Raw genomic sequence first — 15,023 nt, 5'->3', positions numbered from 1 at the left:
ACCTTCATAGTTTAAAGGGATAAAGGTGTGAAAATGTTCATGTCTGTCTGAGAAAACTGGGAAAAGTGAATAAAGTCTGCAGTGAGGAGTTTTACTGTCTTTAAACATTTGTAATCCTACTTTTAAGTAATTTATGGATTTTAACCCCTGTGATAAACGAGGGAATATTATATTCACCTTAACCAAACAGCAGAGTCAGAGAAATGATTGTTCTCCTTTCATTCTAAAACTCAGGCTTTTCTTCTGCTCATGAGGCAAACATTTACAAAATACTCAGCTGAAATCAATGATTCACTCAACAAAAGAATCAGCCACCCTACTGGCAGGGGTAGATTACTGGATCTCAAGGGACCAAAGTCACCCCAAGGTGTTTGATTTGCATAGGAATTGTTGTGACATGGCTATGGTGTAATTGACTACATGCCTCTGAAGGTGAGCCGCTGCAGGCTCAATCACATGGCGAATTTACAGCTCGTACTGCATGCTGCTGCGCTCTCTCAGTTTGATTTGTTGTTGGTCCTAGAAAGCAGAGCTGAAAAAAAAACCTCTGATTTATGGGTTTGGTCCTGCGTACAGTTCTGATGATTTTGTTTAATGTTAATTTCACATTGTTAACAGGCGTGCACGAGGGGTTGCACTTGTTGCGAAAATGTCGGTTGACTTTAATTTTACTCGGCCTTGTTTTCAAGGATTGCATCAATATCATTTGAATGGGGAACAGATCAGAGGCCAATTAGGCTTTATGTAACACTCACCGATTGTTCTCGTTTACAAAAATGACGTCTGTTTTTGCAGTGATCTGAAAAATTAAATAAACACTGTGTGTCGTCAAAACCACAGATGGTTCAGTTGGTGTGGAGTAACTCCATCCCCACTTCCCATCACCCATCTGTTTACAGCAGCTCACAACCAACATTACCAGTGCAACATAAACAGCGAGCAAAACTGGAGCTATCCAGCTGTATAGCTTTGAGCCAGATTCCAGCTCAGACGAGGAAAACGAAGACAAAAATAAATCTGTGTCTGCAAATGGATGCAGTAGATTTTAATGGACCAAGGAGCTTGTGGCCCACCCATTGTATTTCTACATAAGAAATAAACTCCTTTTCTAACAGTATTTTTTCCCGTCTTCTTCTGATTCACAACTTGAATGAAAAAATACTCAGAAATACAATTTTAGGCCCATTTTTTTTTAAATAATCTATTTCATCAGAAAACTGCCACAAGAACATATTAAAAACACGAAAAAACAAAATTTTCATCCGAGTGGGTCTTCAAGCCACTAGTAGAGCTGGGTTAAAAAAAATCTAATTATACATTTATATCAAATTTTGCTTTCTTCATACTGATTCACGAAATCCCAGATAATTCATGTCTCTTTTCCTGAATTTAAAGATCTTCAGTTGATAAAAAAAAAATACTGAACTGTTCATTTTTAGCAAGAGCAACACCAATTTACTCATGTAATCTTTGTCTGGGTTAGATTACTTGTTATATGGAGACTCATTCTTTTAATCAGGCAACAATGTTTTTTACGGAAGAGAAGAAAATTTACGTTGAATTTGATCATAATAAATCATGAATCAAAAATTAAGTCATAACTTCAAAATTTCCAAACAAATCAACTAAAGAACAAGCGCCACTTCTTCTTCCTGAGTCTCACTGTATTTCTTGATGTGATTCTTTGTTAAATTCCAGTCTAGATAAAGCTTATTGTTATTACTGCAATTAATTCTAGGAGCAATAGAAATAATGCCCTTTAACATCATCGCTGGGTTCATTTGAGACAAGTTCATCTGCCTGGTGTTAATCTGTAAAACTGAAAAAGAGAGTTCAGACTCTTTGTCATCTGATCATGAATAAAATGTGTTTTTTCATACCTTAAACTGCACCAGGTGTAAAAATCTAAAGGAGGAAAGGGTCTTGTTCTGAGATTAAGCTAAGTAACAGAATGATTGTCATTGATGTCGTGGGAAGAAAGAAGTGACAGATTTGGTCGAAGGTGGGCTGTAATCAGAACTCGGATGCAGTGATGACAAATTATGCACAGCAGCGGATGACAGAGATGAAGTGGAGATGAGTGGATCAACCCCGAAAGACAGATTTAGGTGGAGAAGACTTCAAATTCATCAAGATTCCCTTGCCATTTTCTTCTCTCATGTTGGCGCTGTTCTTGAGCCTTGTATACTTGATCATTAACAGACTGTGAAATTAAAAAAAGTAATAACATTATCTGTAACAACAGTATGAGGAATGAAGCTTTTGTGTTGCAGTGCAGTGGGCAGAATGCAATTAAAAAGAAAACAAAGAGCTGGAGCCTGGAGATTTGTGAAGACTTGCATCTAAATCGTCGGGATGAGTTGTCAGTAGGATGATACCTCATCCCCGGCCTGACCCGCATCACAAAGGTCACCTGGTCTTAGAATGTTAGCTTGACACGTAACACCGTCATCTTTCCCTAACAATCTGCAAGTGTTCGGGGGAGATTAAAAATGGAGTAAAAAGTGAGTCGGGAATTGATCCGATCCTTTACGGCCCTCATCTGTCACGCCTGGTTTACTTTCAGCTGAACATCCATTTTTATCTGGATATTGTACCGTACATCACTGAATGCAAATGGAGCGGTTCATCTTTCTGTCACTGTACGGATCAGCTGCTTTCTCCTTGGTGTGGCCGTGTTCTGTGATGGAGATTGTTATGTGGTCAATGGCACTGAGGGCTCGTGAAACTGAGGTCTTTAATAACTGTCAGAGGAAATTGTACAGCTGAATTCTAATCACATTGATTAAAAGTATTGACCATTCGGTCTAAAGAGGTTTTTTACGGCTCTTTCCCTTTTATCAATCACCCACCATTGAGCCACAGCACTCTCAGTGAGTCCTGATACTATTTGCTCAGTGGCGATTTTTCTCATTTCAGTGACTATATGACTACAGTGTCCATAAATTATACAGTGTCATACCTTGTATGTCAGTTCTCTTGCCATACAATGCTGTGTATTTACTGTCCTCTCATTTACTAAAAGCACAGCCCAGTCACAGCATAAAACTGATACATGTTTCCTATTAGCATCAAGCTAATTCACAGGGACCTCTTTTCTGTTTTTACTTATTACTAACCTAAATTTTACAGTTCCTATTTTTTTTTCTCTATTGATATTTAGATAATCCCACTAAAACTATCATCTCTCCTTACACGGTGTCTACAGATATAGTGGAGGACATAAATATTTGATCCCTTGCTGATTTTGTAAGTTTGCCCACTTAAAAATAGATCAACAGTGTGTCATCCTAATGGTAGGTTCATTTGAACAATGAGCGATAAAAAATGACAAAGAAAAGACACATGTCCACAGAATCGGATTAGACAGACTCCAAACTCTCCAACATGGGAAAAATTAAAGAGCTTTCAGTCGATTTAAGGGAGAAGATTGTAGATCTGCACAAGGCTGGAATGGACTACAAAACAATCAGCAAGAAGCTGGAGGTTGAGGTGACAACTACTGGTGCAATGGTGCCAAAATACAAGAACATGACCATCAATCCACCTTTAGGTCTGGGGCTCAAAACTACATCTCACCTGGTAGGGTTTCCATGATCATGAGAGCAGTGAGGCCACGCAACAGGAGTTAGTTGATTATCTAAAAGCAGCTGGAACCACTCACACCAAGAAAACCATTGGGAGTACTTTACACCACAATGTCTTAACATCTTGCAGAGCTTAAAAAGTCCCAATGCGTGAGAAGGCACGTGTGCAGGCCCGCCCGAAGTTTGCCAGTGAACACCTTCATGATTTAGAGAGTGATTGGGAGAAGGTGCTGTGAACAGATGAGACCAAAATTGAGCTCTTTGGCATCAACTCCAACCCATCCTGTTTTGAGGAAGAGAAATGCTGCCAATCACCCCAAGAACACCATCCCAGTTGCCAAAGCATGCTTTGGGGTGTTTTTCTACACAGAGCTATTTCGCCGTGTGGATGGGAGGATGGGTGGAGCCATGTAATGTCAAATCCTAAGTGAGAACCTCCTTCTCTCCACCAGGGGGGTATTCCAGAAAGCAGGTTATGCTAGCTCCCACGATAAGTTTGAGGCTAAGGAAGTTGATAACCTCAGTTTTCGGTTCCAGAAATGGAGGTATGTTTCAGGGTAGGTCAAGTTGCCATAGCAACTCATGCTCTGAACATAATCTGGTCCGGAGCAGGTTTAGTTGAAGCTTAGTTTGTTTACAGAGAGATGAAGCAGCATGGCGTGTCCATTTGAAGATGATTTAGTGGATGAAGAAGCTCAGATAATACTTTTTCCACCATGAGAGGGTGATAAGACCACATATGGATGTTGGAAAAATAAACTTTTTAACTTTGATCTAACTTAATTATTTGCTTCAGTTAAGATAAATCCTTTTTTGTTAGGTCACCTTAAAAATAACACGTAGTTTTCAGACAATTATTTTCCTTTCATTCAAATTAATTCAATTAAGTAGGTGTAACTTTGGTGCTGCTGTTAGATCGGCACCGCAAGGGATTCTGGGATATCATTCCCTTTGCCTGTCTGGACGGATTTGGGTTTAAGTGTGGCTTTTTGACAAAATGTTTTTGTTGTTTAACTGTTTTAGCTGTTTTACTGTGTTTTGCTGAGTTATTTTGTCCTACTATACTTACGTCTCTGCACCATAAGTGAGAGTGAAGGAGAGGATGATGAGTTTATATAGCACTCCTACCTTCTCTGGCTGTAAGTATAATGATGGAGAATTCTTTCATGAATTTTGCACTCCGTGCATTTTTTCCCCCCGTCCTTTTAATTGTTATAAAAATGAGTATATCTGCTGGCTCAAACGTAAACATATGAGAGTTCAAGAATGATAATTATTTAAGATGGAAAAAAGATTAATTGAATTGGAGTAATGTGACATTTAGTTAAATAAATATGTAAATTTGAGTTGTAAAAAAAATTACTGAGTTTTATAGACGTAAGAAATGAGGTTGAATAAATTTAACTCAATTACTTGTTACCAATAGAACTAATTCATTTAAGTTGGCAAAATTGGATAAGTTATATATATATGCGTCACAAGGAAAATGAAAATAAGATCAGAAACTCGTGCGTTTACTTTGTCTGTTCTTCTACTACAAGCAGAAACTCTTTTTTTTGATGATGCAGCCGTATTACTTTTTTGATGGACGTATAATCTTCATACGCCGTCATTAAAATCTCAGACTCCGCCTCACTGAAGTGTCGCGCTCTCTTTTTTTCTCCACGCGTTTCCATGGTGACTCCGTAAATCGGCGATCCATTGAGAATGCCTTTATGTACCTGCCGCGCACGTGCACTAACCCAGGGTTACCAAGTCGAGAGTAATTACGCCAACTTATATCCGGTCTTTTGGAACCGACATACCCCGAGTAAGCAAGTTCAGGCGGATTTCCGCCAGAGTTCAGGCTTAAACTCAGGCTAGTTTAAACATGCTTCCTGGAATACCCCCCCAGGAGGCTTGGTCTTCCAACAAGATAATGACCCACAACATACAGTTAAGATACCCAAGTAAAGGCTGAAGAGGTCATGGAGTGGCCCAGCCAGTTTCTGGACCTCAACCCTAATGAAAACCTATGGAGAAAACTAAAGCTCAGACTTGCTAAACAACAGGAAACCTGCTCATGAAATACAGGAAACGTCTGACCTGACAAAAGCCGTCTTTCCAGCAAGGGGGTTTAAATACATATGTCCATCAAATAAATGCAAATTAATGTCTAAAAATTCTGTAAAATTGATTTTCTTTGTAACTTTCAATCTCTCACTGCTCAAAAGAACTCCCCATTAGGATGACAAACTGCCAATTTATTTAGTGGGCAAACCTACAGAATCAGCAAATCAAATACTTGTGTTTTACCCTGTGACAGAATTAGTGCACTTGCAGGGGACCAAATATTTTATGGTGCTCTGAGAATTGAATCAGTTTTTTTATTTTATTTTTTTGCTTTGGCAAGAGTCTTTGTCTCTGTGGCTTCACGAACATTATAGAAAAAGATCCTCCAGTTTGTTCTGTGTGCCATATTTCTGGTAGGTGTACAGACAAGATTTAGAGTTCTTTACCAGCAGGAGGAAATTGTGTTATATTATCCCCCTTTAATCCTTCTCTTTTTTCCCCTTACAGGGCATCTACAGCTGCATCCACGGAGTGCAGATTGAGGAAAAAAGCAGTTCTGCTTTGAACTCCCCATCAGCAACCATGAACAACACCCATTCCAACATTATGCGGCTCTTACGTACTGCCAAGAACATGGCCTCTCTGTCTGGGGTGAACGGATCGCCACACAGCGCTTTGGACTTCATTCGTCGAGAATCCTCAGTTTATGACATCTCTGAGCATCGACGCAGCTTAGCTGGACATTCTGACTGCAAACCTCCGTACTTACCAGAAGACAACATGTTCAGTGACTACATCAGTGAGGTGGAGAGGACATTTGGCAACCTTCACCTCAAGGATAGCAATGTTTACCAGGATCACTACCTGCACCACCATGGCTCAACCCTGGGGCTGACTGGCCCTCCACCCAACAGGCCCCACAGTCTTGGAGGCAGTGTGAGTTCCCTGGAGGGGGGCATGTTTGATTGTGATAGCCTCGGAGGAGGGGTGGCCCCCATCTTTGCCACCCAGCCCTGCTCTGCATTGACACACAGAAACATGAGCAAGTTTGACCTGCTGTCCGGACAGACTCCCCCTTCAGGCCAAGGATTCAAAGGAGGACTGCCTGACGTGTACGGGAAGTTCTCCTTCAAGGGCGGTGCTTCAAGTTCCACGTACATCCCAGGACATAGCTACTGTGGAGGGAGGGGAGGGGAAGAAGATGGAAATGTACGCTCGGATGTTTCAGACATTTCCACGCACACAGTAACTTACGGAAACTTGGAGGGTAATGCCAAGAAGCGTAAACAGTACCGAGACAGTCTGAAGAAGAGGCCGGCCTCTGCAAAGTCCAGACGAGAGCTGGACGAGATTGAGCTGGGCTACAGGAGGAAACCCTACCATATCAGTCACCACCACTACCACAGTCAACGCTCTGCCTCCCCACCATTCTTGCCCCCAGAACGAAAGAGAGGAACTGGAGGAGGGGGAAACAATGACGGGAACTCGTATCTTTTCAGAGAAAAGGAGAGCGTTAGGGATTTTTATTTGGATCAGTTTCGTCCCAAAGAGGGTGTCCCTCAGTGGGAGCATGTGGATTTGACTGAGGGCCCTGGGAGTCGAGATGGAGTTGTTGGAACCTGTACCTCACTGGTGCCAGTGGAGGATTTTCTCAAGAGTAAACCCAAAAAGACAGATTCAAAGAGTGGTGGAGGATCTGGGTTGGCTGGAGGAGAGTGGGAATGCAGAAACTGTCGGGCCAGTGGGGGAGGAGGGGGAAAGCAAATGTCCATCCACGGAGGTGGAAATGGCGGCTATGGCAGTGGAATGGGCTGCGGTTCCTCGGGAGGAGGAAACAGCCGACCAAGCTCTGCAACTTGCATGCGCTGCGAAGGTTGTAAAAAGACAGGAAACCTCTATGATATCAGTGAGGACAACAACCACCTCTTGGAACAGATGGGGGGAGGAACGGGTGGGGGAGGAGTTGGAGGTATGGTTGGAGGCCCTCAGTCTCAATCTCAGGTCCAGCAGAGAAGGAAGAGTGGAGGACTTGGTAAGCAGTTGAGGCGCCAACATTCGTACGACACATTTGTGGACCTCCAGAAAGAGGAATCTGGTGGGATGGGAAGTTTGATCGGGGGTTTGGGAGGAGGTGGAGGGATGAGTGGACCAGGCATGGTGGGAATGTTGCCCCCACCTAGGAGTGTCAGTTTGAAGGAAAAGGAGCGCTACATGGAGGGTAACAGTCCGTTTGCACACATATTTGAGCGACATGGGGGCTCAGAGAGAGACAGAGACAGAGACCCACTGTTTTATGGAGGTGACAGTCGAAAAGGTCCTGGATCACCATTTGGCCTTTTCAGGGGTGGTGAAGGCCCCCATCGTCGCTCCATTGGAGAAAGAGACATGAGGGACAGAGACAGATCTTTGATGGAAGGAGGAGGTGGGGCAGGATTCTCTCTATCCAAATCCCTTTACCCTGACCGGGTAAACCAAAACCCTTTTATACCCACCTTTGGCGACGATCAGTGTCTGATGCATGGAGCCAAACAATATTACATGACAAAGCAACAGCAGCAGCAACAAGCTGCCAAAAACAGCCGTAGTGACTTCAGGAGCCAGTTAAGTACAACGACTTATATGCCGGCGCCTGCCTCAGCCGGCGTTATGTCTAATGTGACTCCCCGGTTCCCGAAAGAGCTCAGCCTTGGTGGAATGAACCACCATGGCTCCATGCTGGGGGTTGGTCCCCCACGTCCCTTCAATGGAAGCAATGGCCATGTGTATGAGAAACTCTCCAGCATCGAGTCTGATGTGTAAAAAATGAAGCGGGGAGGAGAAGGAGGAGAGCAATACAGGCATCAGATGTTAGGTGTGATTAAGACATTGTACACACATAGAAACCAGAAATGATTAAAAAAACAGTTCTCAAAAAGGGATACAACTCTGATGTAGAAGAATGAAAGGTAAGAATGTCAACAAACAACTGGGTAAATAAAATCAGGACATCCTGAGGAGGTGTGGGATGCTATCTCTTAACTGGCCAAAGCTATTCTGCATCATCATCAAAGAACATTCCCCTCAACCCCATGCATCCTCTAAACCCCAGCTCCATCAATTGTCCCAGCAGTATTTGAGAAGCCACTGTCCTTTGTTGATTTTGTATTGATGCAACATCTCATCTTCGCCACTGGCCTTGTGGTGCGTTGGCAGTCTGAGGGCTCCTGCTGGGTGCTACTGAGGAAGGAATGAACTGTCCATCTGCCCCTGTGTCAAAGCAGAAAGTAGACACTGTCACATTTACCAGATCCACGGCGCCGCCTGGATCTGCTCCCATCCCACCCTTCTTCCTCTCGCCCTTGCTCCTCCTCATCATCCTCCCTAAAGAGCTGTTTGTTACGAGAAATACAATCATGGATGAAAATGATATTCTTATAGAAAAACAGGGTATAAGAACAACAAAAATGTTGTGAATAACAAAGACGTCAATGCTGTTTATGGTAACTCATGATGATATCACTAAGTTGTTCTTGTTTTCTGTTCTACTAATATGATATTTCATAAATTTCTTGCTATCTCTAGTTGTTTCATCTGCTCCTGGTAGCAGCAGGGTGGTCGTTCTTACTTTGACCAACAAGCCAGAAAGACTGAGTCTTCAACTCCAGTTTTTTTTCCTCTTTCTTTAATATTTTACATCCCTCTTATTTGTGTTTTTTGCCCTTTGTGGAAAGCCTGGTTTTCAAGACATTGCAGTTTTTTTGTTGGTCTGAACTTGTGTTACTGTGAATAACAAAGTTTTGTCAGAAGCTGCTGGGTGGATGGACGTGCCTTACAGGTCTCCAGTGGAAATGTCCCCCACGCGTGGCAGCACCAGGACTGACCGGCACACTTTCAGGCTGCTTGTGTTTTCATCACATATGAGCCAAAACCGCAGCAGGCATCGACAGCAGACTGCTGCTGCCGGTTTCAATAAATAATGTAAGGTCTTTTATGCCTTTGTTTAAGAAAACGTTTGGTTTGGGAAGTGTGTTATGAACCTGTAGAATTCAGGATGTCCCAGTGTTCCTGATAGACTGGCGTGTCTCGCTTCACAACAGCCTTTCGGCCACTTCTTTTATTCAGGTTACATAACACTCACCAGACTCTTACTTTTTCAGCCTCTGACTATTGTGTTCTGTGAAAGGCGTTACTTTGAAACGGTCTTAGATGCTCATGCAGAAGGCTTTGCTTGAACAATGTGCGTTGATTCATCACAATGTAAACCTGTGAATAAGTCACATCCTTATTCAAAACGAGTTGTGGGTGTAAAGATGGTTTCATCGAGCTGCATCAGTTTCTAACTCATTGTGTCCAGCAGAGTTCACCTCTTTAAGTCCCTTATGGTTGCACCACTGTGGTTGTACTTTGGAGCAGCTGACCTTTTTTCCTTTGTTACTGCAGCTGTTTGACTCTCCATTTTGTGTACTTTCTTTTAATGGCTATTTACAACAAAGTTAGTCTCAAAATGCTTCCCAAAATAGCAAGAAAAACAACAAACCAAGAAAAAAATATGTAATATAATTCTCCAAATTAGCCAAGCTAGCTACAGTCCAACTGGGTTCAGACCTTTCCTGTAAAATAGTATCAACTTTAATTCATAAAGTCTATAGTGACCAACAGATTACATGGAGGCATATTTTCTCCACACTAAAAGATGAAATCTTGTGACCACAGAGAAAAACTTTTAAAAGCAAGAACAGAAAGAATACTTATTCTGTTTGGCTGACCATCTGCTGCAACCAGATGAGGTCTGAGAAGACCAGGAGGAGATAAAAAAAACCTGGAACATCCAAATAAAAGTCAAATGAGAGACGAGTTAGCAACTGCAATAATCATGTACTACTGCACATTCATGGATGGGAAATAAAATCCTCATTACTTTACAGATAGCAGCAAAAGTTTTTGCTATATTTTTTTGAATGTTCAGGTTAAATGCTGAATATATAACCATCATATTGTGTAGTGACTGTAATATTTTTGCATTTCTGTACATGTTTTAATATATATCCTCTTTTAGGGTCAAAACACCTGGCCTCCTTTCCGTCAGTTGTACAAAAAAGCAGTAAACACAAATGAATGCAACAAGTACACAGGCATTTAATATTAGATATTGAACAGTTACATGTTGTGAGAAAATAAGAAATGTAACTCTAAAAAGCAAGGACATTTTGTGTTTTTTTTTTCTTTTTTTGGGGAGGGGTTATGTCCCTTTAAACATTTCATGAACAGTTTAAAAGTGAAGTTTCTGCTTTTTCTCCTGCTTGTCAATAAAGAACTTTGTTTTTACATTACTTAATATATGCCGAAAATTTCCCAGTTTAAGCTTCCATTAGCAGCCTAAAACACAGGATTTAGGCTCTACTGTTCAGCTGACAAACACATATATACATATGGTACAATTCAGCGGGCAGAATTATTTCCTCAACACTGTAAAGACAATTCTGTTCATTTTAAACAATTTTTACCCTATTTTATACAAAAAAGTAGGTCAGGACAGGTCAAGCAGAGCATTTTTGTTATTCTTCATAAATATGAAGATTATTTTAGTGTAGTTAGCTCAAACCATTTGATTAAACCCATAACAAACTAACTTTGAGAATTTAGCAAACTTGTCTCCAAATGGAAAAAGTTAAAGAGCATCTGGACCATGGTGGAATTACAGGATGTAAAGAAACTCAAGCTTGGGGTTGTACCTCAAACTGAGCCACAAACTATGAATGCAACAAGAAAATTAGTTGATAAGAAAGCCTAATATGTTTGTGAGAGAGTGAGAGAGCTTCAGAACACAATTTCTTTTCCTGAAACCGGTGCAACCTTGATAGGCTGTCTTAAACGTATTTTAACAGCTCCTAATTTAGTTTCTGTGAGAAAGACGATACAAGAACGACATTTTGAAGAGCTGCAGAAATGTGAAACAAAGTTGTGAGAAATAAAATCTTAAATGAGAATCTGAAAATAAGTGTTTTACGTCATCACCTAACTAGTCATTGATGGACCTTCCAAGTCTGTTTTATTCCAAATTCCCACAACATTCCTTTTCTACAGCTGCAATCTAAATCCGAGTCAAACTTGTCTCTAATTTGCATGATTATTTATCAAGTCTGAGTTTTTCCAACTAGTCTTCAGCTGTTCCTTCCCAGTGGTACACAACCGTTACAGTGCCCTCTGCTGGACACATGTTGCATAACCCTAACAGTACAGTTTGTGAGTGTTGCATATTTTTATGGAGAAAAAATAAAGATGCATCTTATTTACAGGTTTGGTGAGTAGAAAAATGCTTGAAAAAACTGAAACTGAGAAGAAACACTGTCCCGGGAAAACCATGAGGATGAGAATTTGAGCTGTGGAGGCCTCGCTCCTTAAGGAGACGGTTTTTGTCTGATTTTTAGGTGAAGAGGCCTCATTTATTGCACAGAAATTTTTACTTAGTGTACAGTTGACATGCCTTATCATTCCCATTATTCTCTTCTCCAATGCTGTCTGATAATGACTTGTCATGCTTGAAACAAGGAGATCTCCATCCGTTTTTTGATCTTCGATTAGTTGGGGTCAGAAGGTAAAGGGCTGTGAGATGTTAGCTGGAGGAGGAAATGTGATCGTGGACATCGATGACCCTGATTTTTAGCCTCCGTCTCCACACATCTATAATAGCTGTCTCTGTGAAATTGTTAGTGCTGCTTCTTCCCACTAACTCTGCTAGCTGAGTGAAAAAAACTCAGCGTTCACGATAAAGCAGGACTGATCGAGTTGGCCTTAAATAAGACTCATCCAGCCTCTCACTATCCCCCATGACTTTCCTAATAAACAGATCGGGATCTCTGGAATTTTTATACGCACACACCTTTGAAAGTTCAGGTCAACCATTATCAGCAAGACAGTGCCGGAAGGAGGCGGAGGTACAGAGGAGAAGAGCGTGGAGCGAGCGTCAATCAGCATCAGTGTGTTCAGTCTCTCCCTTGTAAATATTCTGTTTGAAAAACCATCTCACTCTGTACAGTAAAGAGACAGACAGGATGTAACTTTCACTATGTTTTACAGCTGTTTAAGAAATAAGCAAAACCACAATAAAAACGTGTAAAAACTAGAAAATGCACCAACAAAAATATGCAAAATGTAGTTAACACGCAAATATTACTAGACATAAGTGATATAATTGAACCTCTTTTTCTTTGAATCTCATGTTAATTCTGATAGTTTACCGATTATGTTAAGAATAATGCTTTTTTCTTCTTTTCACTGTTAAAATTTGAGGATAATTTACTGTAGGTGTAGACGTTTGGTGATTTAAGGGGAAAGGTTTAGTTTTAGCAGTCTTTGTTAAGTTGAATTGTGTTAGAATCTCTCTTTTTAAGGTAAGCTACTCTTAATGCTTTTTGAGATCAATTATCTACACATTTATGTAATACAATATTACACTTATACAGAGGTATTTGCATATAGAGGCAGTATATTGTGATCCTTTTTTCTTCTTTTTTTCGGCGGCGGTTGCTTTCGCTGCCCGGTTTTTGATCTGGTCTCTTTAACGGTGATTGCGCACAGAATTTAGAGCCATTGTCGGCCTGGCCTGTCCTGTTCCCTCTCTGTGTTTGGGAGTGACATCACTGTGGTAAAGGAATTTAGAAAAATATATGTATATAAAAAATGCATTCATGAAACTCACATGTGCATACACTGGATGTTTGCCAGTGTCGATTTTGCTGAGAAATCCAGCACAATAGCACAGAGAAGCCAAGCTGAAATGCATTTGTGCAACCCCTTATTAAAGATAAGCAGTTGTGTCTCATCTTATGTGGTTTTGCTCCAAAAGAATCAGCTGGAGTTGCTTTATTTGAATCCATCTATTACTAAACTGTGTTCCTTGACAGCTGAACGCCCTTAAATGTGTTGCTTTCTTGTTTATTTTGCTTAGCCGTGCGTCTCTCCATATGAGGCTGCAAATATTATCTGTAATTTGCTGTGTGCATAGGCAATTTTGTCACCATGCATCCAGAAGTTATTTCCTCTCTCTCATTTTGTGTGCTACTAATTCCAATAAGTCGCTGTAATCTTCTCCTGTGCCCTGAGAGAAGAAACTCTGTTTTTCTCCTCTGCTGCTTTCACGTCCACAGTGGTGATTGAAAAGTGAAAAAATGCACCCTTGTGCACATAAACCCTATTAGGTTTCCATATTTTTCTCACTGGCTGACCGAAATTATTTCCTGTCGTTTGCAATAAATGTCGCCACCAAAACTGAAAATGCTCAGATTGGCACGCCGAATGTGCCGATAAATCAGTTCCTGTTTTTAAAGAGCTAAAACCTTCCCTATCAGATGTTCAGCACCTGCAACCAGCACGCAGAGAAAGCAGGGCTTGTCCAGACTCTCCAGTTCCCTTTAGGCCAGACTGGTTCCAGTTTCATCATGCGGGGCAAAACTTTCTGTTACAGCTCCAGAAATTGACTCATTGAGCCAGAACATCCTGATCCTGGAGGGGCTTAAATCTATCACATCAGCTGAGGTTTGTGTTTTTTTTTCTGTCAGGGAAACTGACGCTCGGGACCAACTACCATCACGCTGCAGGGATGGACATACCAGTGAATCTGACAAGTGAAAACGTGTGAGAAAAAAGCTGGACTTGACTTTAAAACATGGAATTTTTTATGAATGAGTCACTGGTGTGAGTCCTTCTACAAACTGGAAGAACTAAACTGTTCCTTTCCTAGTCTGTCATTACAAAACCTGTTTACTGGTATTATTTATTGATTTACTAGACAATAATGCACAAAAATGTGTTTGTTCATATTCCTTGTTTTCATTCTTCTCAGACCTAATATCAATTAAGTCAAAATCACATAAGGGGTTGCTACTAAATGTATTTCACACATTTATGAAAGAACCGACTGTCACTGAAACAACATAATAATTACGAATAACTGTGGGTGACAAAATTGTACCTTATAAATAGCATCACTTGTATACATAATACTATACAGAAATATTATTCTTGGCCGTTCTTTTCTCTTTTTGTGGCCCGTTTTTCTTTTGAAATAATACCAAAACTTTTACACCATACAAACAGAAAACCACACAAAAAAAGTTGTACAGGCTGTGTAAATACTGGACACCAGGGAACACTCCCCTTCACCTTTTTTGTATGGAAAACGAACAAAGTAATATCAATAACAAATGGAACCATTTCATGACAAAATGGCAAAAAAGGAAAAAAAAAACCACATCATTAAGGTACTTCTAATAAGGATAATATCTACAATTATAAGTGCTGAAATAAGCCAATTCTTTCTCTTTGTACATGATAAACAACTGGAGTGTTGAGTATTATTAATAAAAGACTATAAGTTTCACACCTATGGCATTGAGTCTTTGATTT

The 15,023-nt window shown here is 40.7% G+C and overlaps 1 protein-coding gene across 4 annotated transcripts in view; it reads left to right on the top strand.

Annotated features, from left to right (window-relative positions):
- Positions 1 to 14,694, top strand: part of grin2ba (glutamate receptor, ionotropic, N-methyl D-aspartate 2B, genome duplicate a) — a 156,873-nt gene extending 142,179 nt beyond the window's left edge. For all 4 annotated transcript variants that reach the window (XM_020705462.3, XM_020705461.3, XM_004071951.4 and 1 more), the window contains exon 17: positions 6,147 to 14,694. In XM_020705462.3, the coding sequence (XP_020561121.1) occupies positions 6,147 to 8,438 (2,292 nt within the window). In that variant the 3' untranslated portion in view covers positions 8,439 to 14,694. The remainder of the gene's footprint in view (positions 1 to 6,146) is intronic.
- Positions 14,695 to 15,023: the final 329 nt, after the last annotated feature.

The sequence above is a fragment of the Oryzias latipes genome, chromosome 8, assembly GCF_053564925.1.
Source record: "Oryzias latipes strain Hd-rR chromosome 8, Olatipes_Hd-rR_3.1".
Lineage (NCBI taxonomy): Eukaryota > Metazoa > Chordata > Actinopteri > Beloniformes > Adrianichthyidae > Oryzias > Oryzias latipes.
Note: the sequence above shows the minus strand (reverse complement) of the source record. Positions and strands in the feature narration are given on the sequence as shown.